We start from the raw sequence: 22,270 nt of genomic DNA on the forward strand, positions 1-22,270 counted from the left end.
CTGAGGACATGTTACCTCTGTCCAGCCCCAGGACCTTTAGCTGGCCCTGCCCTGCTTCTGCCAGAGGGTAGAGGTCATTGCAGGCACCATAGAGGTTACTGCAGCACTTACCTTTGTCTCTTTTCCCAAATTTGATAAATCCTGTTTTAGGGGAATGCAGATGATAGTTCACAAGGCTGTTTACCAGAAAAAGGTGCTTTAAGGCTGAGGCTGGAGTGGAGGGACTGGTGTTACTCTCCTACTGTGGTGCTCTGTAGTTGGTTGGATGGAAATCAAACCCAGGGAGGACCTGACTACTAGACAAATGCTGCCACTGAGCTACACACACCCCAGCCTGGTTTTATTCTCAGGCCTTGACCTAGATGGGACAACAGAGCCTAAGGAAAGGGCCCAGTTAGATTGCAGTAGCTACAACTGGGCCCCATGGTCATAGCCCTAGGGGAGTATCCTGTGTATCTAATAGAAAACTGGACAAACAAGTAGTTTGTCTAGTCACTTTCCAAAGGGTGCCCATGGGGACATAAAAAGGGCTGCAGATAAAGGGGTAGGAATGGAAGACCATGAACATCTTCCAGCTTGTTTATTAGTTGAAGATGGGTTGGTGGACCTGCCCCAGTCTCTGCTGAAAGGGTCCTATTAGACAAGCCTGTTTGAGGAGCAGTGAAGGATAGGCTGGATGCTGGTGCCCAAGCAAGGGGAACCTCCTGCTGTCCCAAGGTTAGCTTCCAGGTCCAGAGCCGCAGTTACCACCTCTGTGACCCACTAATTCCTTGACTTTTCAACCCCAGGTTCCCTTATACTCTAGGGTTGCTAGAAAGGCCAAGGTAACTGAAAACCACTGTGCTGTTAGCACAGGGAAGAGGTGGAGAGGACCAGCAGGGTTAAGCTGGGTGGGGGCTGCTGACAAATGATCAGGGATTTGGGGGGGGGGGGGGGACTGGGATGGCTGACAGGCCAGCCTGCAGGCAGTGGACAGGGGGAGCAGCGATGGTGTCAACAACCATCCCTAGAACTGAGAAGTCCAAAAGCTATTCAGGTACCACACTGTTCTTGGAACACAGGCAGTATTGCTCCACATCATGACCTCAACTCTGCCACACAGCCCAGCCTCATACCCATGTCCTGTCTCCTGGGCAGCCATTAGGCAAGGCAAAGCAGGCAGAAAGGACTATGTTGTAGCCCAGATTATAAGATAGGAGTCCATTACCTTTGTACTTTCAACTGTGGTTGTTAGCTAGAACAAACTGCTCAACAGCATAAAGTGAAGTGGGCACTGCCCACCCACAACTCAGTCTACTTAAGCTTCAAGTTTGCAATGATGACTACTTGGGGTGACATTACAAGGACAGAGTTGGGATTCAGTCCTGGAAGATAACTTTAAGTCTTTGTTTTCCATGATCGATCCACAGAAAGGAATAGGTCCAGGCAGGGGTCAGGCCAGCTGGGGATGTGGGCACTTTGGCCCTGTGAAATGCACATGGTCCAGGAAGCAGTCAGTGAAGGCAGGAAGAGCTAGAGTGGGCACTGCTTCTGGCCTCACAGTCCAGCCTCCCTCAAAGAAGGTCCTGATGCCTCTTTATTTTGTAGGCTACGTTGCTCCCAAGAAGGGTTGTGCCTGCTGTACCCAGCAGGGATTAGCAGTACACCTGGAGCAGGGGTGCCCCTGAGGAGTCTGTGTCAGTGCCCTGGAAGGCCGAGTCATGGCTGGCTGGGTACCCTGGTGGGAGGAGGAAACAGGCTGAGAGAGGGGAAAGAGTTCATCCAGGGCCCACTGCCAGGGAGAAGCCTGATGAGAGGGAACAGAGCAGGGCTTGAGCCTGGTCAAGTCACTCAGCTTGAGTGACTTTTTTTTTTTTTTTAATTTTAAACATCTGAATCCTAGCCTCCTTCTCCCAGGGGGTTGTTGTGAAGGCCCAGAAGACAGTAGAACCACACAGGGTGCCTTTGTAACAGAAGGCTGAAGACTGGAATTGGGATTGGGTCCCTTCTAGCCCATCTTTTCTGAGCACCTCTTATTTGAAGCCAGTTTATAAGACTGGGATGAGTTTATGGCTGCTCAGCCCCCTTGTCCCTTTCTGACCTTATCCGCCCCATCCCAAAAAGTAGCTGGGAAAGGGGCATGTGAGGGGCCCCTAGGATAGTTCCCCCACCCTCTGCATTCCTTGTGGGATCAGGACCACACCTGGGGTTCCATATGGCCTCAGCTTCCGGGCGATGGCATCTGCTGTTGTCTCCTGGGAGATCTGCACTGTCAGTTCTAGGAAGGGAATATAAGGGAGCAGTGATCATTTCACATTCTTTTATCCCCACCCCCTAATTCAGTTTGCTGCCTAATGAGGGGTCACTCATCCCTGGGTAGGGCTAGAGGAATAATGCTTAAAAACAAGGACACAGATAAACTGCATGTGTGCCTGTCAGTTGCTGTGGTAGATGGGCAGGTGGGTCTTTTGGTTAGGCCAGGCTATGTTAGAGGTTCAAGTTCATATGGGCCCCAGGCTAGGTCTGGAAGCTACTTGGGCAAGTAGTAGTGGAGGACCCTATTAGGTCAAATTGTTGTCTGGGTGGGTCATTGCACTTCTGGGACAGAGCAATGACCCAAGAGCATGCTCCTCTCAGCCTTTCTCAGATCTCACTGGGAAGGGCCAGAGTGGGAGCTGGGGAATGGAATGCACGGGAGAAAGGAGGACCCACAATAGCCCAAGACCCCAGTCCAGCCCCTCCTTTGGCCAGAGCCTTCCCTACTCTGACTCTCTGGTCCCACCTACCATCCTGGCTGAGACCTGAGCCCACCATAGTCTCATGGCCACTGTCAGGGGCAGCAGCTGGGGCTGCAGCCCGGGTGGAGCGCCCCTCTGAGGTCTGTGGGCGGGCGCGGCTCTTTCGGGTACTAATGCGAATAATGCCGCGCACCAGGCGGCCCTCGGCGTCCTGCTCGTCCAGATGGTAGTCCTGCGTGATGCTGCTGATCAGGTCCGAGATCTTACTGGTCTTCTCCAGGAACACCGTGTCCGACGTGCATTTGGCCAGCTCGTCGATCTGGTGTACGCTGAACAGCTCGGTCAACTTCTTGAATATGAGCACGTCGATTTCCCGGCTCGACATGGAGCCACTGCCCATCTCCGGCAGGTCCAGGTCCGACTCGTGGAAAGAGTAGTACTCCTCTGAGCCTCGGGGACTGCTGGCAAGGGTGCTCGGCAGGCTGTGCCGCGTGGGAGGGGGCTGGGCCAGTGGCTCCTTGCAGCAGGAGTCCGAGTCCGGAGCTGGGGAGGTGGTGCTGCGGTAGGGGTACACAGGGACGCCTTTGAGCTTGACATCAGGGTAGCTGAAGCTGCTGCCCACGGCAGACTTGAGCCGCTGGCCATCCCGGCGGCTAGGGGGTGGGCGGTCGGGGCTGGGGGGTACTCCATTGTGCTCCTTGGCCCAGCTGGCTTCAGCAGCCTCCTCAGTGGAGTCCCCAGCAGACAAGCAGGGGCTACAGCCCCGCACACAGGCCCCGCAGCGCTGGAGGCAATCCCGGCAGCGGCGGAAGCAGAAAGCAGCCCGACACCAGTCCCACCCCCAGGGGCGCCAGAGCAGGCAGCAGGCTGGGGGCTCGGTGGCCGGCTCTGCAGAGCCGGAGATGAAGGTAATGCTCTCTGGCCCATGGTGGCCAGGGTCCTTGGGGTCTGGCCTCCGGGTGCGGCGGCCTGGTGGGTGCTGGGGTGTTTCATTATACGCCTCCAAGCATAGCTCTGTTGGCTGTTCCCAGGGTCCCAAGCGAGGTGGCCCAGATGATGGGCGGGGCTGTCCTGGCCGGGGCATGGCTCACTGCATGGTCTCCTGCAGCCAGGTACCTGCCGGGAGAAGCCAGGAAGAAGTCAGGACGGGAGGTCAGGGACAAGCTCCGGCCGGCCGTCCTAAAGAGAATAGACTTCTGACTTCTGAGAGGCCAAGTGTGCCCATTAACCATCTGTTTGTGCTCTTCTCTCCCCAAAGAGAAACTTTTTTGGTCTGACCCAAATTTCAAAAATCTCCTGGGACTTCACACCCACCGAATGACTACTTAAACTAAACAAACAACAAAAACCCAGAAAACAAGTGTTAGCAGGATGTAGAGCAGAGTCCTGTGTGTTGCTGGTGACAGCAAAAATGGCCAAGTACTGTAGGAAACAGTATGGAGTTCCTTAAAAAATTAAACATAAGTGCTAAGGACATAGGTCAGTGATAGAGCATTCAATCCAGCATTCATGGGTTCCATCCCTGGCACTGAAAAAAATATTATTTTATAAAACACAATTACCATATATACCAGCAATTCCAGTTTTGGGCATACTCGCAAAACTTGAAAATGGTCTTGAATATCTATTTGTATATAATGCTCCCAACAGCATTATTCACAGTAGCCATGAAGTGAAAACAATCCAAAATGTTCCATCAATGAATGAATGGCTAAAGAAAATGTGGTCTATGCAGACAATGGAATATTATATGGCTTTAAAAGGAATGAAATTTGGGCTGGGATTGTGGTAGAGAACTTGCCTAACATATGTGAGGCACAGGGTTTGATCCTCAACACCACATAAAATAAATAAATAAAATAAAGATATTGTGTCTATCTACAGCTAAAATTTTTTTTAAAAGGAATGAAATTCTGATAATACTATAAAATGCTTAACCCTTGTAGACATTATACTAAGTGATATAAGCCAGAAAGCAAAGAATAAATATTGTATTGCACTACTTAAATATATCAAATAGTTGGGGACAGTGGTGCATACCTATATCCCAGCTACTCAAGAGGCTGAGGCAAGAGGATCACAAACTCCATGCCAGCCTCAGTAACTTAGCAAGACCCTGTCTCACAATAAAGAATAAAAATGGTTGGAATTACAGTTTGGTGGTAGAGCATCCCTAAATTAAATTCCTAGTGCTGCAAAAATAAATAAATTAATTAATATCCAGAACAACTAAATTCATAGAGACAGAAAGTATAATGGTGGTTGCTAGGAGCTGGGGCAGAGGGAATGGGGAATTAGGGTTGAATAGGTAGACTTTCATCCAGGGACGATGAAATTTTGGAGATGGATGGTGGTGATAGTTGTGTAAGAATGTGATTGTACTTAATATCATAGAACTGTAAGCTTAAAAGTATTTTAAAAAGCTGGGCACAATGGCACACACCTGTAATCCCAGTGACTCAAGAGGCTGAGGCAGAAAGATCGTGAGTTCAAAGCCAGCTCAGCAACGTAGTGAGGTGCTAGGTAACTCAGTGAGACTCTGTCTCTATAAATAAAATATAAAAAGGGCTGGGGATGTGGCTCAGGGGTTAAGTGTCCCCGGGTTCAATCCCTGGTACAAAAAAAAAAGTGGTTAAAAAATATTAAAATGATAATTTTAATGTACATTTTACCACAAAACAGAAAGATTTCTCAGGCTCTCACTTTATGAGAAATGGACTCCTTAGTTCCTTCCTACTGTTGGGAAGCGTGGCACAGAGCTGCTGAAGGACTCAAGAAATGCCTTTCTATCCACTTGCTATGAAACCTGATCACTAGCACTTTCCCTTCCTTCTTTTTGTCCTTCATATCAGACATGGGAATGTAATAGGTCCCCTGTCTGACTCAGCTGCTCTCCTAAACAATATTTAACACCAAGAAGTTTTGCTTCCTCTGATTAGAAAAAACTGAGACACAAAATACATCTTCATTCTCTTTCTGACTTGGTTGCTAGGAGGCTCAGAGCTAAGACTTTATTCACTTATAAATACTGAGCCTGGCTCTGTCAGGCACTGTAGAAGATTAATGAACTATAGACCCTGTACTTGGTGATTCACACATGCTTTTGTAGAAAAACAGATTCTTAAAAGCCTGTAAGGTAGAAGATATAAGATATAATGAGGCATTATGGGAATAAATAGCTGCCTGAGGAAGAATAGACAGTGGTGTATTTGGGAAGTCTTTTTTTGTAGGGGCTGGGGATCAAATCTAGGGACTCTCTATCACTGAGCTATATGCCCAGCCTTTTCATTTTTTTTTTTTTAGAGAGAGAGAGAGAGAGAGAGAGAATGAGAGAATTTTTTTAATATTTATTTTTTAGTTTTCAGCGGACACAACATCTTTGTTTGTATGTGGTGCTGAGGATCGAACCCGGGCCGCATGCATGCCAGGCGAGTGCACTACCACTTGAGCCACATCCCCAGCCCTCATTTTTTATTTTGGGACAAGGTCTCACTAAGTTGCTGAGGATGGCCTTGAACTTGTGATCCTTCTGCTTTGGCCTCATGAGCCTCTGGGATTACAGGCTTATGCCTCTGTGCCTGGCTTTTGGAGGGTTTTTGATCACATATAAGGATTTGCTGGGCACTAACTGTCCTTAGCCTATATTTTCTGAGATACCATTCTTTATCTTTTTGTCCCTGATTTAATGACACTGGGGTCCTAAAACCTGGTAAAGTGTGAGGAAGAAAGGACTGAGCACCAAGATATCTTTTTTCTAGTTCCATTCTGGCCCTTATACGTTGTGTGCCATCAGCAAAACAATGCCATCTCCCTGAACAGGCCCACCATTTTCTCTAACCATTAAGGACCTTTAAGGCTACCTCCTTCCCTACTACTTGCAGCCAATGAAAACTTTGGAAAAAAAAAAAAACACCACAAATTAGAGAAATCTGGCAGACACCACTTTAATCAAATGATCAAAGTTAATATAACTAATAATGTGATGAAATGACATCAAGTGCCTCCTGATCCTATGCACTAAGAAGGACCCACCACTACAAAGCACACCTGACGAAATGATTATCCTGAATGTGATCATGAGGACACGTAAGACAAGCCCAGTTTGAGAGACATGATAACACATGCTGTGTGATCCTGGATAGAACTGGGGAAAAGGAGGAAAATTTGGAAAACTAGCTAATGTGGATAATTATTGACATTAGAAAACAGACTAGCTAATGTGGATAATTATTTAATAGTAATATGCCAATATTAAATTTTCTGAATTTGATTGCTATAATTATTTAAGATACTGTTTTTATTCTTAGGCAATATATACTAAAGCGCTTAGGGGTTTAGATGCACCTCTGCAACCTAATCTCAAATGGTTCAAACCAACCAACAAAAACTTAGAGCTGGAGGGAGGAATGTTGGACTGTGGAGGGGTGAGGAGGATACAGGAGTTTTTTTTTATTCCTGCAACTCTTCCACTCCACAGGTCACACAGCACTCCTCCTGCATGGACCTGGAGAACCCCTAGTCAGATGGAAACCCCTCCCCACAGCCTTCACCTGGGCTCTGTGGGCTGGGTCAGCCTTGTGCCATCTGTTTTAAGATGAGCCTCTCTCCCCAAGAACCAGGACCCAGAAGGGCAAGAACTGTGTTGGCTCCCTTTCTGTTTCAGCGTGTGGAGCAAGGTCAGGTTCAGAAGGTATTTCAGGGAACAGACACATTTTATGTGACATCAGGGTAGAATTAGGACCACTGGGTAGAAGAAAAAGGCCATAGGCTGACCAGAGTGGGCACCAACAATCCAGAGGAGAGGGTATGTGAAATCTCATCTCTGAAATTGTAATAAGTGACTTTAAATTCAGGGGCACCTGATTAAAAATCTTTGCCATGGTTTGAGCAATGTAGGGTTGGGCACAGACTTATTTATTCTCCTTCTCTCTCTCTCTCTCTCTCTCTCTCTCTCTCTCTCAACCAGGGATTGACCCCAGGTGCTTAACCACTGAGCAACATCCCCAGCCCTATTTTGTATTTTATTTAGAGACAGGGTCTCACTGAGTTGCTCAGTGCCTCGCCATTGCCAAGGTTGGGTTTGACCTCACAATCCACCTGCCTCAGCTTCCAGAGCTGCTGGGATTACAGGCGTGCAACACCATGCTTAACCCATTCACCGAATTTACAAATATTTACTGAAGGCCTACTACATGCCAGACATCGTTCTAAATTCTGTGATGAAACAGACAAAACTCCCTGCCTTGAGAGTTTAGAGAAAGTGATTATTGATGGCTTACATTGTTCTAACTGCTTTGTCTGTAATAAACCAATTAATTCTGACCACTCTCTTTATGGTATTATATACAGAAGCACAGAAAGGTTAAATAAGTTGTCCATAGCCACACTTTTATTTGTACCCAATTGGCCTGGCCCCAGACTCTCATCCACTTCCATCCCAGTTCTCAAAAGAGGGCTCTTGACAACCATCCCAGCCCATTTGTTACTTGTAAGGAAAGAGGCACTCAAAGCTACCAGCTCTGTGGACAGCCTGTGTCCCAGGAGGCCCACATGGGGATCCCTGAGTATTCTAGGCTCAGGCCTTCATCTGGAGTGTGGGATGATCTACACTGTTCAACCATACTGAGCTCTGAATGTCTGGATTTGTAAGAGCATCAGGAGTTACTGGTGATGGGCTGGATCACTGTCTCCTTCCCCACCTCCAATCCTTTAGGACTTGCTACTGTTGATTAAATTAATCCAACATATTTATTGTTGGGCCCAGCACTATATTAAATGCTGAGGATATAGCAGTGAATGTTCAGGAACAGGCTCTAGCCCAAGAGGATTTTCACAATTGCCCTGTACTATACCTCCACTTTACAGATCCGAAACCTGAAGCTGAGAGAGGTGAAGTGCCTTGTCACAAGACACCAAGCTGGAAAGGGATGAAGCAGGATTTATGCTATGTTCTGCCAGGCTCTGGAACCCATGCATTTTGCTCTGTGCCATGCACCTCCAGTGGGGTGGGATGATGTGGGGACCAAGACCTGGGGTCAGTGCCTGGCTTCTGTTTCTCCTCCTGAAGTCAGTCTATTTATTGCAGGGTATATCTTCCTCTCCTTGCTGCTACCCCCCCACACACCCCCGTCCCAATCTTAGGAACACTCTCTTGGTTTAGTGAGGGAGGCCTCTATTTTGGTTGGGGGCAAGACTCTTTGGCCTCAGGTTCCTCATCTTTTAAATAAGGAGAGAGAGTACTTTCGTGGTCTTCCTATGAAGAGTCAATGAAACACAGTGTACAGGGGTTTAGCAGAGTGCCTGGCATCTGAGAGGAGCTCAGACACTGAGCATTCCAAGGTACCACAGAGATGATCCCGAGCTCAGCCCACTTCCCACGAATGCTTCGCCTTTCAGCCATCGTCCCCACGAACGGATGCACTTCAGTCCTGGACCCTCCTCCCAGGGACCCCGGGGCAGTCCAGCCGCAGCAACATCTGTCCCACCCCCCGACGGGAGGAGCAGCCCCGCTCACCAAACAGCCGTCGGCTCGGGCGGGGGGGGGCGGGGGGGCGTCCATGCACCTTCAGTGTCCCGCTGCAAAGGAGCAGCCCAAGACTCCCTGTCCGTGGGCACCTGGTCCTGGGTCAAGGGGAGCCAGACCCTGCGCTGCCCGGGACAGGCGCAGCCTCTTGCCAGCACTGCCCTCGGGGCGAGCGCCATCCCTGCAGCTGCACGGCCTCCGCCCGCGGGCAGACGCAGCCGCTCCCGGGTCCTGACACCGGTCCTCGGAGTGAGCTCGGTCCTCGCCCCGACGCCGTTCCCACCCTCGGGCGAGCGCGGCTCCCGCACCCAGTCCCCAGCCCTCGGGCGCGCACGGCCCCCTCGCCCCACTCTGCCTGCCCAGCCCCAACGCCCGCTCAGGCCGCTCCCGGGCCCGGCCCGCGCACCCCGGAAGTGGGAGGGCAGCCCCCGGGGGACCGAACCTGGGACCCTCCCCCGTTCTGGCGCAGCCTCGAGGGGCTTCCCCCCTGGCGCCGCCCCAGTTCGCGCCCCCTCGGGCCCGCGCGGGGCTTACCTGTCCCGCCAGGTGAGCGGCCTCCGGCTCAGCGCTTCCCCCGCCCCCTTCGCCGCTCACCTGGGGCGCAGGTGAGCGTCTCGCGGGAGCGCTCCACGGGCCGCCGCTGGGGACACACTTCCTGCCTCCGCGAAGTGCTGCCGCCGTGCACCTGGGCTGAAGCCCCGCCCCGGGGTTCTGGGCGGGCACCTGGGCTGGGCCCCGACGCTCAGCCGGACGGCCTAGCCCGGAGAGTGAGGCCCCGCGGGGGCGGCGGGCGAGTGCTGGGCTCGGGCTCTCCTCCTGTCAATGGGCGGGCGTCCCTGCAGCCTCCCAGCGCCCTTAAGGCTCCAGCTCTAAGGGCATGTCTGGGGAGCCTTCCCGGACTCCTGAGCCTGCCTGTTTTCTGTAATGTGGAACAATTCTCTGAACTTCCCTGCACGGTACTCATCAGGTTGTTTTCTTGTCTTCTTTTTCCGCTTTTTAGCCTCTGACCTTGAGGACCGGTCTGGTCTTCTATATTCCTGATGTCCCTCACAGGACCTGGCACATTCTATGTTTTCAGCAAATACTCTCCACTGAACAAATGGCTTGACGCCGATTTCCTTAGGCAGAACTAGGGACCTGAGTTTTTTGCCCAGTAGTCAGTTCACCCTCTCATCTGTTCCGGGAAATCTACAGGTGAAGCTCTGCTCCAGAGCTGCCCAAGTAGGATGGAGAGAGCCTCAGGCTATGCAGCTCTGAGAGGTACCTCCTGGATCAACAGAGGAAGCCAAAACGGGTTATAATCACTGCCTTCCAAGAGTAGTAAGGGGGTCCCTGAAAGAGGCAAACATCATTGGGTGGCAAGAAGTCAGAATTCACCCTACCCTGGTTTCCTGCTACCCTTAATAACAATAGTGCCAATAAACAAATGACTTAGGGAGCTTTTCCAGGATCTAAGCTAAACTCCCAGCTTGCATAGTATTAATCCTTCCACTAATCTGTGGAATCAGATATTATCAGTCTCATTTTACTGATGTGGAAACTGAGGCTTAGAGAGGGGAAATTATTTGCTCAGGCAGTTGGCACAAACTATTTGACTTTTGAACAAGGCACTTTCCTTCTCTTGTCGAAAAGGGGAAAGAATGGTACCTCTCCCTCCTGGGAGGAATAAAAAACGGATGAACAGTGAGATAAAAGATATGAAAAAGTTCATTGGCTAAGTTAGACATAGGCGTGCAGTTTCCACCAAAGCCTTAACGGCAACCCTTCCAACACATCTCACACACGTTCCCTCCTTGGGCAAGAGGCACATTGTATTCTCATTTGGAGCTGAGAAAATGGGTCTAATCAACTCACAGTGCACATCTGTGTACTCTAAGACCCAGCAAGTGTATTTCTAAGGCACAGCCACAAAAATCTCTTGCAATCAGACACTAGGAGGAAATATGGAAAAGAATGTTAATAAAAACATTGTTCATAGATGGGAGCAGTGTGCAGGTCTGTAATCCCAGTGGCTTGGGAGGCAGAGACAGGAGATTCGGCAGTTCAAAGTCAGCCTCAGCAACTGGGAGGCATTAAGCAACTCAAGTGAGACCCTGTCTCTAAATAAAATACAAAATAGGCTGAAGATGTGGCTCAGTGGCTGAGTACCCCTGAGTTGAATCCCCTGTACCCGCCCCCCAAAAAAGAAAAGAAACATTGTCCATGGTAGTCCCACATGGAAAACACACAATACTGCTAATGGGAGATAAATGTGGAAAATCAAGCAAAGAAATAATTATACAGCAGTAGAAAATGAATGAAAAATAGCAATTTGGATGGATTGGTTAATATAATACGGAGTGGAAAAAGGATAGTCCCAGGAGATTGCATACAGAATGGGATTGTTTTCATGCAGTTCAAAAATACCTAGAACTGCTGTGTGTAGGCATTATTAGGTTGAATCATGAAATTGCTGTTATTTGACATAAAAAAGTGACATTCATATAGTTCAGTCTAATTTATATGTTAAAAAAAAACTATTAAAACAAGAGCCAGGGTGGGCTGGGCTTGTGGCTTAGCTGTAGAACACTCGCCTAGCACGTGCCAGGCCCTGGGTTCGATCTTCAGCACCACATAAAAATAAATAAATAAAATAAAGACATTATGTCCAACTACAACTAAAAAGTAAATATTAAAAAAAAAAGCGAGGGGATGAGGAACCGAAGATTGAGAATAATTATTACTTAGGAGTAGAGAGGGATAGAGGCGAAGGACAGGAATCCTATAGGCAGACTTCATTGTTAGTAATGGTCTGGGTCTTAATAGGGTGGTAGATTAAGGGCTTTTGTTTTATAATGAAAGAAAACAGAAATTTGTGCTCTAGTGCTAAATAATTAAGGGTGCTGTTGCTTGCAAAGTTCTTAAGGTATGCAAACTTGTAAGAATCTCATTTAGGTTTTTTTTCCCTATTCATTTATTTATTCATTTTTTTTCTTTTTCTTTAAAAATCAAGGTATTGGCCAGGGGGTATAGCTGGGTGGTACAGCATCTGTCAAATGAGCACCATGCCAAAAAAAAAAAAAATTAAGTCATAATTTGCACAGCAGAATTCACCCTTTTTAGTGTATAGTTCTATGAGTTTTGAAAATTGCATACAATTGCATGACCACAATCAAGATATATTAAGACAAGTGTGGTGGCGCACGCCTGTGATCCCAGCAGCTCAGGAGGCTGAGGCAGGAGGATTGCCAGTTCAAAGCCATCCTCAGCAACTTAGTGAGGCCCTAAGCAAGACCCTGTCTCTAAATAAAATGTAAAAATCTGTGGCTCAGTGGCTAAGTGCCCCTGGGTTCAATCCCCAGTATCCCCCCCAAAAAATATAAATCAGTTCCATCTCCCCCCAAAATTTCCTCATACCCCTTTAGAATCAGTCCCTCCTCTCAAACCCAGTCCTTGGTAACCACTGATCTTTTCTTCTGTATCCATAGTTTGTTTTTCTAGAACTTATAAAAATGCACAGTTGTACTACAAAATTCCAATTCAGTGGTCCTTAAAATGCTGTAGATTAGGATTATGACTGAAAAAAAAATATTATGACTGAAGCAGCTCAGATCTACTTTATTTACCTAGAAAGAAAAATCAGGACGGAAGAAAGGAAGGGAGGGAAGGTGGAAAAGGTAAGGGAAGGGGAGAATTTTGTCTCTGAACCACTGGCTACCCCTGTGGCATGTAAGGGAACCTTGCTTTTGGGCTCCAGCCCTGCCTCATACCAGTTATGTGGCCTTGGGCAAGCCATTCCCTTCTCTTCATAAAAATAGGGATAATATTTCCCCTATGGGTTATGTGGAGTATTATGCAATAGGCAAATAGCTTTTTTTTTTTGGTACTGGGGAATTGACCCCAGAGTACTTTACCACTGAATTACATCCCCAATCCTTTTCGAGACAGAGTCTTGCTAAGCTTCTTAGTGCCTCACAAAGTTGCCCAGGCTGGCCTTGAATTTGCCATCCTTCTGTCTCAGCTCCACAGTCTCTGGGATTACAGGCATGAGCCACTGCACCCAGCTTGGTTAGCTGTTATTCCTGATCACGGTCACACTGAAACTACCTCCCTTCTTTTTCCCTATCCCTTTTGAGTGTGGGACACTCAAAAACATTGGGCCCTGTTCCAAGGGCCCTTCCCCCTGTCAAAATACATGTTAAAAAATGTATATTCTAGACACACATCCAAAAGAACTAAAAGCAGGGACCCAAAGGATGTATGTCAGTACTGCAGCATTATTCATAATAGCCAAAAGGTGGAAAAGCCCAAGTGTCCATTAATAGGTGGATGGATTAAAGAAATATGGCCTATACATGCAGTGGAATATTATTCAGCCATAAAAAGGAATAAAGGTCTGATGTATGCTATTCTATGAATGAACCTTGAAGACATTATGCTTAGTGAAATAAGCCAGACACAAAGCCAAATGTTGTATGATTTCACTGATCTGAAATATTGTGAATAGTTGATTCACAGATGCAGAAAGATTAGAGGTTATCAGAGGCTGGAGCAAGGGGGGAATGGGAAGTTATTGCCTAATGGGTTCAGAGTTCTGTTTGGGGTGATGAAAAGGTTTTTGAAATAGAGGTGGTGATTGCACAACATTTTGAGTATAATTCACGCTGCTGAATTTATACTTAAAAATGGCTTAAATGGCAAACTTTGTTTTATATAAATACCATAATTTTAGAAACCAAGGCTGGCATGGTGATCAGTCCCTCCTCTCAACCCCAGTCCTCAGTGACCCATGCCAGATCCTGGCTACTCAGGAGGCTGAAACTGGGGGGTCACAAGTTCAAGGCCAGCCTGGGCAACTTAGCAAAACCTTGTCTAAAAGCAAAAAAGAAAAATGTTGGGGGCGTTTCTCACAGGCAGAGTACTTGTCTGGCGTGCACAAGGCCCTGAATTTGATCCCCAGTGCCCACACAGATAAAAACTCATATATACAATTTTTACTTGTCAATTAAAACAAACAAACAAACAAACAACAACAAAACACCACACTCTTTGAAACTACAACTGGGTGTCTCATTGATCCAGCATTCGGCATGACAAAGGAAAGAGAGGTCTCCTAGGATGGATGAATTTTCCAGATTAATAATCCACCTTTTATTTGATCCTTACAACAATGAGGAGGGCTATCACTTTTACAGGCGGGGAAACTGCAGCCCTTCAAGGTCACGCTGTTTACCCAAGGCTGTGCTCTGGGTGGGTCATGGAGCTGGATGGGAACCCTGTCTCTATCCAGTGCTCCTTACTCCAAGCCACTCAAGCTGTGCTTGGACCTCTTTCTAAACAGATGAGAAGGTTGCCTTTTTTTTACCCCCCTCTGTGATGCTGTAGGTGAACCCAAGGCCCCTGCATGCTACACCCTCTGGGCCACTGAACCACTCCCAACCCAGAGGCCTCCCTTTGTAACCAGAGCTGCCTTGTTGGCCTTGACCTGGGGCCATTGTCCTGACCCTCTGCTTTCACTATTGATGGGACTGCTCCCATTTGATTTTTACTTTTCTGGTCACCTTCCTCTGCCACCATTCAGGCTTTTGGGCTGGTGACAGACTGGGGGTAAGAGGGAGGTATCAAGAATGATTCTGGATTTCTGCCTTGGAGTACAAGTTTAGGGTGCAAGAATGCAAACAGTGGGATTTGAGAACTTGTGAGATAGTCAGGCACATCACAGTTGTACTTATGGATGACATTCAGAGTGTTATTTAGAAGCTGCAACAGTGCAGCTTTAGGGCTGGGGAGGAGCAGTGGTCTGGGGAATCTGGATGGTGGTGTGTGGAGCCAGCATCAGGCAGCCAAGGCTTCCCAGGCCTCCCTTCCTCTTGGGTCTGGAACTTGCCTCTGGTGTGCTTCTCTCAAGGGACACTAGGGGGCAGCACACAACAGTGGAAATGGCCAGAACTTCAGTGTCACAGGATCAGAGTTAGAATCCTTAGTGCCAGTGTGAATATAATCTTTTTTACTTTTAATTTTTTTGTGGTACTGGGGATTGAATTTCACACATGCCAGGCAAGCGCTTTACCACTGACCCATATCCCCACACTTTAATTTTTCTTTTATTTTTAAGTTTCCCAGTCTGGCCTCAAACTTGAGATACTCCTGCCTCAGCCATCTGAGTGGCTGGTATTCTATGTATGCACCACCATGCCAGCTCGAACATAATCTTGGAACTTCAGCATTTCTCATCAAAGATGGTTTTAACATTGAGGCAGGCTAGTACGATGGTGTAGAGTGTAAGCTCTAAAGCCAGAGGGCTTGAAACTCTGCCCCACTTACTTGCCATCTAACTTTAACCAAGTTATTCAATGTCCGTGTGCCTCAGACATCTGTGAAGTGGAGATAGCACACTAGTTTTTCCTTGTCTGTGGCTTCACTTTCCAATTTCAGTTACAGGCAGTCAATCTCAGTCCAAAAATATTAAACAGAAAATTCCAGAAATAGCCGGGGGTGGTGGCTCACTCCTGTAATCCTAGTTTTTGTTTTTGTTTTTAGTATCAGGTATTGAACCCAGGAGTACTTACCCACTGATCCACATCCCCAACTCTTTTTTATATTTTATTTGGAGACAGGGTCTCACTAAGTTGCTTAGGTCCTTGCTAAGTTACTGAGGTTGGCTTTGAACTTGAGATCCTCCTGCCTCAGCCTTTAGAGCCTCTGGATTACAGGCATGTGCCACCCTGCCTGGCTAATCTCAGTGTCTTGGGAGTCTGAGGCAGGAGAATCACAAGTTCAAGGCTAATCTTGGGCAAGACCCTGACTCAAAATAAAAAATGAAAAGTTCTAAGGATGCTGCTCACTGGTAGAGCACCCCTGGGTGCTGAGGAAAAAGAAAGCAAGAAAGTCAGGCAGGCAGGCAGGCTCGCTCCAGAAATGAGCATGTCATAAGTTTTAAGTTGAGTGCTATTTTGAGTAGCATAATCAAGTTTTGTGCTGTTCTGCCCTGGCCTGGGTGGATGCGAATCATCCTGCATGCATTACAGCAGATCCAGGCTCTCTCTGTGCACGAGCTGTCCATGAGTCACCTGGGAATCATCTCAGTTATCACTCAATGGTGGCAGTATCACAGCGTTTCTGTCTAAGTCACCCTTCTTTACTTGATAATGACCTCAAAGGGCAAGAGTAGCAATGCTGGCAATTCGGATATGCCAGACAGAAGCCATAAAGTCCTCCTGTTAAGTGAAAAGATGAAAGTTCTTCCCTTCAGGAGAGAAAAAAGATGGCATGCTGAGATTGCTAAGACTTACAGTATAACAAGATGTATTGAGAGAGACCATATTATGTCATTTTTATGATAGGATATTGTTAAAATTTCCTATTTTATTATTAGTTATTGCTAATCTCTTATTGTGTCTAATTTGTACATTAAACTTTATCATAGGAATGTATGTATCATTCACATAGGGTTCAGTACTATTCAAGGTTTCAGGCGTTTACTTGTGGGGGTTGCTGGTAAGGGAAGAACTCTGTAACAGGTTCACATGGTAATTGCTAAATAGATTTTTTTTTTCTTGTTTTGTTTTGAGTACCTGGAATTGAGTTCAGGGGCACTCAACCACTGAGCCACATCCCCAGCCCTGTTTTGCATTTTATTTAGAGACAAGGTCTCACTGAGTTGCTTAGCACCTTGCTTTTGCTGAGCCTGGCTTTTAACTCTCGATCCTCCTGCCTCAGCCTCCCTCCTGAGCTGCTGGGATTACAGGCATGTGCCACTGCTCCCAGACAGATGTTTACTTTTTATAGCTTTTTTATATTAAACCCTCTGTCTTTCCAACCTCAGCCAATCTGGGGCCAGGACTCTCAAAGGCAAGCCCACTGCCTCTGAGAATAAGCAAGAGAACAAATTACTGTATTACTGACCATCACTGCCTGTTAGGTATAAGCCTTATTCTATTTAATCCTCACAGAAACCCAATGAATGAATCCCAAATACCATTTTATAGCAAAGGGAACAGAGGTTCAGAGATTTAAGCCACTTGTCCAAGACCCACCAATAGTAAGTGACAGGCCAGGAGAAGCCTAAGTTTATTTGGATTCAGAGTCTGAGCTCTCTAGAGTGGTGTCTATGGGTACCCCAGGAATTGAGTCCTGGAGTGGGGTTAGCCCAAGCCCAGAAGAATGAAGATTCTTCCTCTAGAATTCTCTAACAAATTCCAATTTTGCCTGCTGTTCCCCTCTTTCCCTAGATAGAATTTCCTGGAGTTCTGAATGGAATAAATGGAATGGAACCAGCTGAAAGAGGAGCCCAGTGTGGTGAACCTGAGCAGAATGGTCTAAGATAAGGCCAATGGGAAGGTGTGAATTGAGGCTATCTGGGCTTCTCTGATTGGCCAGGTTGGCTGTACAGGTCATACAATGGGCCAATGGCCATTCAGAGTTGCCTCTCCCTATTGCTTCTCCGGGCCACAGGGTGGCGCCTCCTGAAGGCTAAAGCGAACCAGGGGAGTCTGGCAGTTACCCTGGGAGGTGAGGGCCGCTGAGCTGGGCTCTGGGCTGGGCGGGTGCAGTGGACAGAGGGACAGTGAGAACTCTGTAATCCTGAGGGCTCTGGGATTCTTGGCTGCACTGTTGGGTGGGAAGACCTGGCTCCACCTGAAACTGGGAGACACTGGAGGCTCCCTGGTTTTAGTTTGTGCTGCACCCAGGACCCTGGGCCTGGAGGGAGCTGCAGGTTGAAGAAACATCTTGTACCAGGTCGAAGCAGGGCTGCTTCTTTGGTCCTGAATTTTGTTCCAAACCCTAGTAGGACTATTTCCCACAGTCTTTGTGCTAAAAGGACATTCCTCCCACCGCCTCAATTACTGAGAAACAAGTGTGGCCAAGAAACAAACTTAGTTGCAGTCACATGGTGAATAAGGAATGGGACCCAGTGAAGGTGGACCTTGGCCCTTCTCTTGCTCATGCTCTTCCCCCCATTACCCTATTCCCTCTCCCACACACAGAGGCATGACTACTGCTGAGTTGCACCCCCAGCCTGAGTGTTCTGATCACTGGCGGGAGCTATAGGAAAGTGAACACCCCCTTTGCTTTCTGCCCACCCCAGCCAATTTCACGTTCTTTCCCCTGATATCTTTCTGGATTGCTCCCAGCTAGACAGCTGTTCCTCTGAGCTAATTCAGAAGTCTGTCTGAGCCTCTGAATGACCTTGATCTCTTCTGCTGCTTTCAGCCTTTAGATGGGAGCTCCCAGAGGGCGGGGCGGACTGGTCTGATCCTTCCCTGAGCCCCCATCATCCAGTTCAGAGAAGGGCTCAAGGGCTACAGCTGGGAGTGTTTGTGGAAGGTCATGGGTGTCATGGGCTCTCACTGCCACCACCTCCACCTCACAAACCACTGATGTGGCAGAAACAGCCCTGGAGTGAGGGCAGAATTGACCTAGGATGGATTTTTGGCCCAACATCTTCCTAACTGTGCAAACTTGGGAAATGATCTCACTTCTCTGAACTTTAGTTTCCTTTTCTGCAAATAGCCTTTTTGAGGAGGGGACAATTAAGCTGAGAACTAAAAGACTCAGATGGAAAAACTGAGAGGAAGAGTCTTCCAGGCAGAGTGAAACAGCTAGTGCAAAGGCCCTGAGGTAGGGATAAGCTCTCTGCATGTTTAGGAAACAGAAAGGGAACCAGTGCTGCTGGAGTATGGTGAGCAAGGCCAGGAGACTTGAGTGAGACTGGAGAAGGCGATGGAGAGACAAGTAGGCAGCGCATCTCATGGGGCTCCAGAGGTCCTGGAATTGGGCTTGTGATCTTAGCGATAAGGGTCTTGAGTAGGGCAGTAGCTTAATCTAATCAAAACCTCAAAAGCTGCACTCTGAATACTGTGTGGTGACTGAGGGGGGGTGAGGCTGGGATCAGAGAGTCCAATGAGGAAACTGTTGCTGTCATCAAGGCAAGAAATGACGGTGCCCAGGGCAGGGTGGGAAGTGGTCATATCCACCACATATTCTGGAAGCAGATGCCACAGGACTGGACATGGAAGGCCAGGGTCTGAAGTGAGAACTCAGATGTCTCTTGTCTCAGTTTCCTGTTGCTGAGAACTAAACTACCCCAAAACTTAGTGACTTAAAACAACCACAATATATTATTATTATTATTATTATTATTATTATTATTATTATTAGTTGTAGATGGACACAATACCATTATTTTATTTTGTTTGTTTATATATGGTGCTGAGGATTGAACCCAGCGCTTCACACTTGCCAGGCAAGCGCTCTACCACCGAGGCACAACCCCAGCCCCAACCACAATATATTATTTCTAACAATTCTGTGCTTCCCCTGGGGCTTGGTGGGTAGTGCTGCTGGTTTCATATGGGATCCCTCAAAAGACTGTTTCAACTGGGAGCTTGGCTGGGCCTGGCTGGTTCAAGAGGGCTGCTCTTCCTCCTCAGCCTCTCACCATTCAGAAGTCTGGGTGACCTCCTTTGTAGCTCCTCAGGTGTCTCCAAAGAAGACAAACCCCAGCATGCAAATGGTTATTGAGCCTCTGCTTGCTTCACGATTTCTGAATGTCCTGTTGGCCAAAGGAATAGCCAGGATGGGAGCCACCATGGCAAGGGACCACACAAAGGCACAGAAACCTAGAGGCCTGTCTCACTGGAGGCCACTAGTGTAAGGTTCAACACATCCATGGGGGCTGTGATCTCGGAGATGGATGAAATGCAAGAGCAAAAAATACAGGCAGAGGCCTGGGGTTGTAGCTCAAGTGGTAGAGCACTTGCCTAGCCTGTGTGAGGTCCTGGGTTCATACTCAGCATCGCATATAAATAAATGCAATAAAGGTCCATTGATCGCTAAAAATACATATATTAGGGGGAAAAAAGACATGGGCAGAGTTTGCTGGAGGGGCACATTCTGCCCAGGACCTCCTGATTTGGACCCCGAGGAAGACAGTGGGCTTGGAAAAGCCAGTAGCAGCAGAAATACAGGCCCTGTTATGCGCGGTGAGGTGGGAGTGGGGACAGAGAACCTGAGAAGTCCCACTGCACCCTGCTCTGTGACTTGCCTGGGTAGTTAATGGAGAGGAATAAGACTCCACTGTGACCTTGAGAAGCCAGGCCACACCCAGAAATGCCAACACAGTGAGAGGCAACAGCTTAGTGCTGCAGTAGAAGGTTGCCCAGGCTCTTTGGGGTGCCGAGGGAAGGATTCCAAGAGCACCTCCCAATGGGGGAGTCAAGATGGTGGAGCTGGAGCAGGAAGAGGCCAGTGCCCCTAACCCTGGCTGTGAAGGGGTCTCTGTGAAGGCCACCCATAGGGAACATTCTTCCCATTTTACGGGGGAGCAAACTGAGGCTCTTAGGGAAGAGGTAACAAACCAGATAGGACTCCTTACCTCCTGGACTTTCTTCCATCCTATCAGATTCTTTTTTGGTACCAGGGATTGAACCCAAGGGTGCTTAACCATGAGCCATATCCCTAGTCCCCGCCCACACCTTTTTTTAACATATTTTTTTAGTTGTTGGATTTTTATTTATTTATGTGTAGTGCTGAGAATTGAACCCAGTGCCTCACATATGCTAGGTAAGTGCTCTACCGCTGAGCCACAACCCCAGCCCATCCTTAACCCTTTTGAAATTTTTTTCTTTTTTTACTTAGGGCTGGAGTTGTGGCTCAGTGGTAGAGTGCTTTCGTAAGATGTGTGAGGCACTGGGTTCAATCCTCACCCACCATATAAAAATAAATAGATAAAATAAAGGTATTGTGTCCACTTACAACTAAAAAAAATTTAAAAATTTATTTATTAAAAAAATTATTTTGAGGGCTGGGGTTGTGGCTCAGTGGTAGAGCACTTGCCTAGCACATGCGGGGCCCTGGGTTTGATCCTCAGCACCACATAAAAACAAATAAATAAAATAAACGTATTATGTACAACTAAAAAATTTAAAAAATTATTTTGAGACGGACTCACTAGCCTCGCTAACTTGCTGAGACTGACTTTGAACCTGCGATCCTCCTGCCTCAACCTCCTGAGCCACTGGTATCACAGGCATGCGCCACTGCTTCCTGCTCCCTGGGAGATTCTTGCTGAAATCCTAGAGAAGGTGGGGAAGCAGAGGGCTCACTCCTGAGTGGGCTGGGAGTGTGCAGAACTGCTGCCAGGCTGCCTCACTCTCTGTCCTGACTTGTGTCACCTTCCCTAAGAAAGCCCCATCTTTTCTCATCGTGGGCAGAGCTTTGTGAAGAAACCTAAAGGGAGACCTGGACTGAGGTAGGCAGAACCAAGCTTGTCCTCAAGGAGCCCCCCAGTTTAGGGATGGAAATCCAGTTTTGCCCTCCTGTCCCTGTGTAATCCAGACCTCAGGGATAGTCTGCCTAACAGCGGGGAACAGGTCTGATCTCAGGGACCCCCAGTCTAGAGGAATGAAGGATGGAGGGAATTCGGTTTCCACCGCTCTAACAAATACCTGAGATGACCTTAGGCTCACTTAGAGGTCTAGTCCATGTCAGTGGGCTTGTTACTTTGGGCCTGTGTCAGGTGGCACATCATGTGCAAGATCACGGAGCAAAACCACTTGCCTCGGGGCCAGGATGCAAGGGGTCGGGGAACTGGGGTCTCATTAACCCCTTTAAGGGTGTGCCCTCAATGACCTGAAGACTTCCCACCTGGCCTCGCCTCTTGAAGTTTCCACCACTTCCCAATAGTGCCAACTGGGAACCAAGCCTTTGATATGTGGCCTCTCCAAATCACAACAGAGAGGGGAAGCCAGTGAAGGTCAGAGGTCATAGGACAGGACCAGAGAGAACGTGGAGTATCTCTGGCCAGGTTTGGGTAAGGTTCCCTTCCAAATGGGGAAGGGGGGTTAGTTACCAGATGTAGCTATAGGGGCTCAGGTCAGTAGGGAAGTTGGAAGCTTAGAGCCTGGTCCAGCTCAGCCTCTGTCTGAGTAACCTTGAGCATGTTCCACTCTCCTAGGCTGGTCCCCAGGGTCCCCAAGTGCTGCCAAGTGGAGCTGCCAGCACAGCTCAATAATACTCCGGCCTCCTGCGGAAGGAAAGGCAGCCCCAC

At 48.0% G+C, this 22,270-nt stretch overlaps 1 protein-coding gene across 1 annotated transcript; it reads right to left on the bottom strand.

Annotated features, from left to right (window-relative positions):
* Positions 1 to 934: 934 nt before the first annotated feature.
* Kdf1 (keratinocyte differentiation factor 1) lies at positions 935 to 9,855 on the bottom strand. Its single transcript, XM_027937633.2, has 4 exons — positions 9,775 to 9,855; positions 2,766 to 3,833; positions 2,183 to 2,257; positions 935 to 1,717 (listed from the first exon to the last, which is right to left on the bottom strand). Exons 2-4 carry the CDS (start codon positions 3,799 to 3,801, stop codon positions 1,635 to 1,637), a joined length of 1,194 nt encoding a protein of 397 aa, XP_027793434.2. The 5' UTR covers positions 3,802 to 3,833; positions 9,775 to 9,855; the 3' UTR covers positions 935 to 1,634.
* Between the last annotated feature and the right edge of the window lie 12,415 nt (positions 9,856 to 22,270).

This window comes from Marmota flaviventris, chromosome 10 (genome assembly GCF_047511675.1).
Source record: "Marmota flaviventris isolate mMarFla1 chromosome 10, mMarFla1.hap1, whole genome shotgun sequence".
Taxonomy (NCBI): Eukaryota; Metazoa; Chordata; class Mammalia; order Rodentia; family Sciuridae; genus Marmota; species Marmota flaviventris.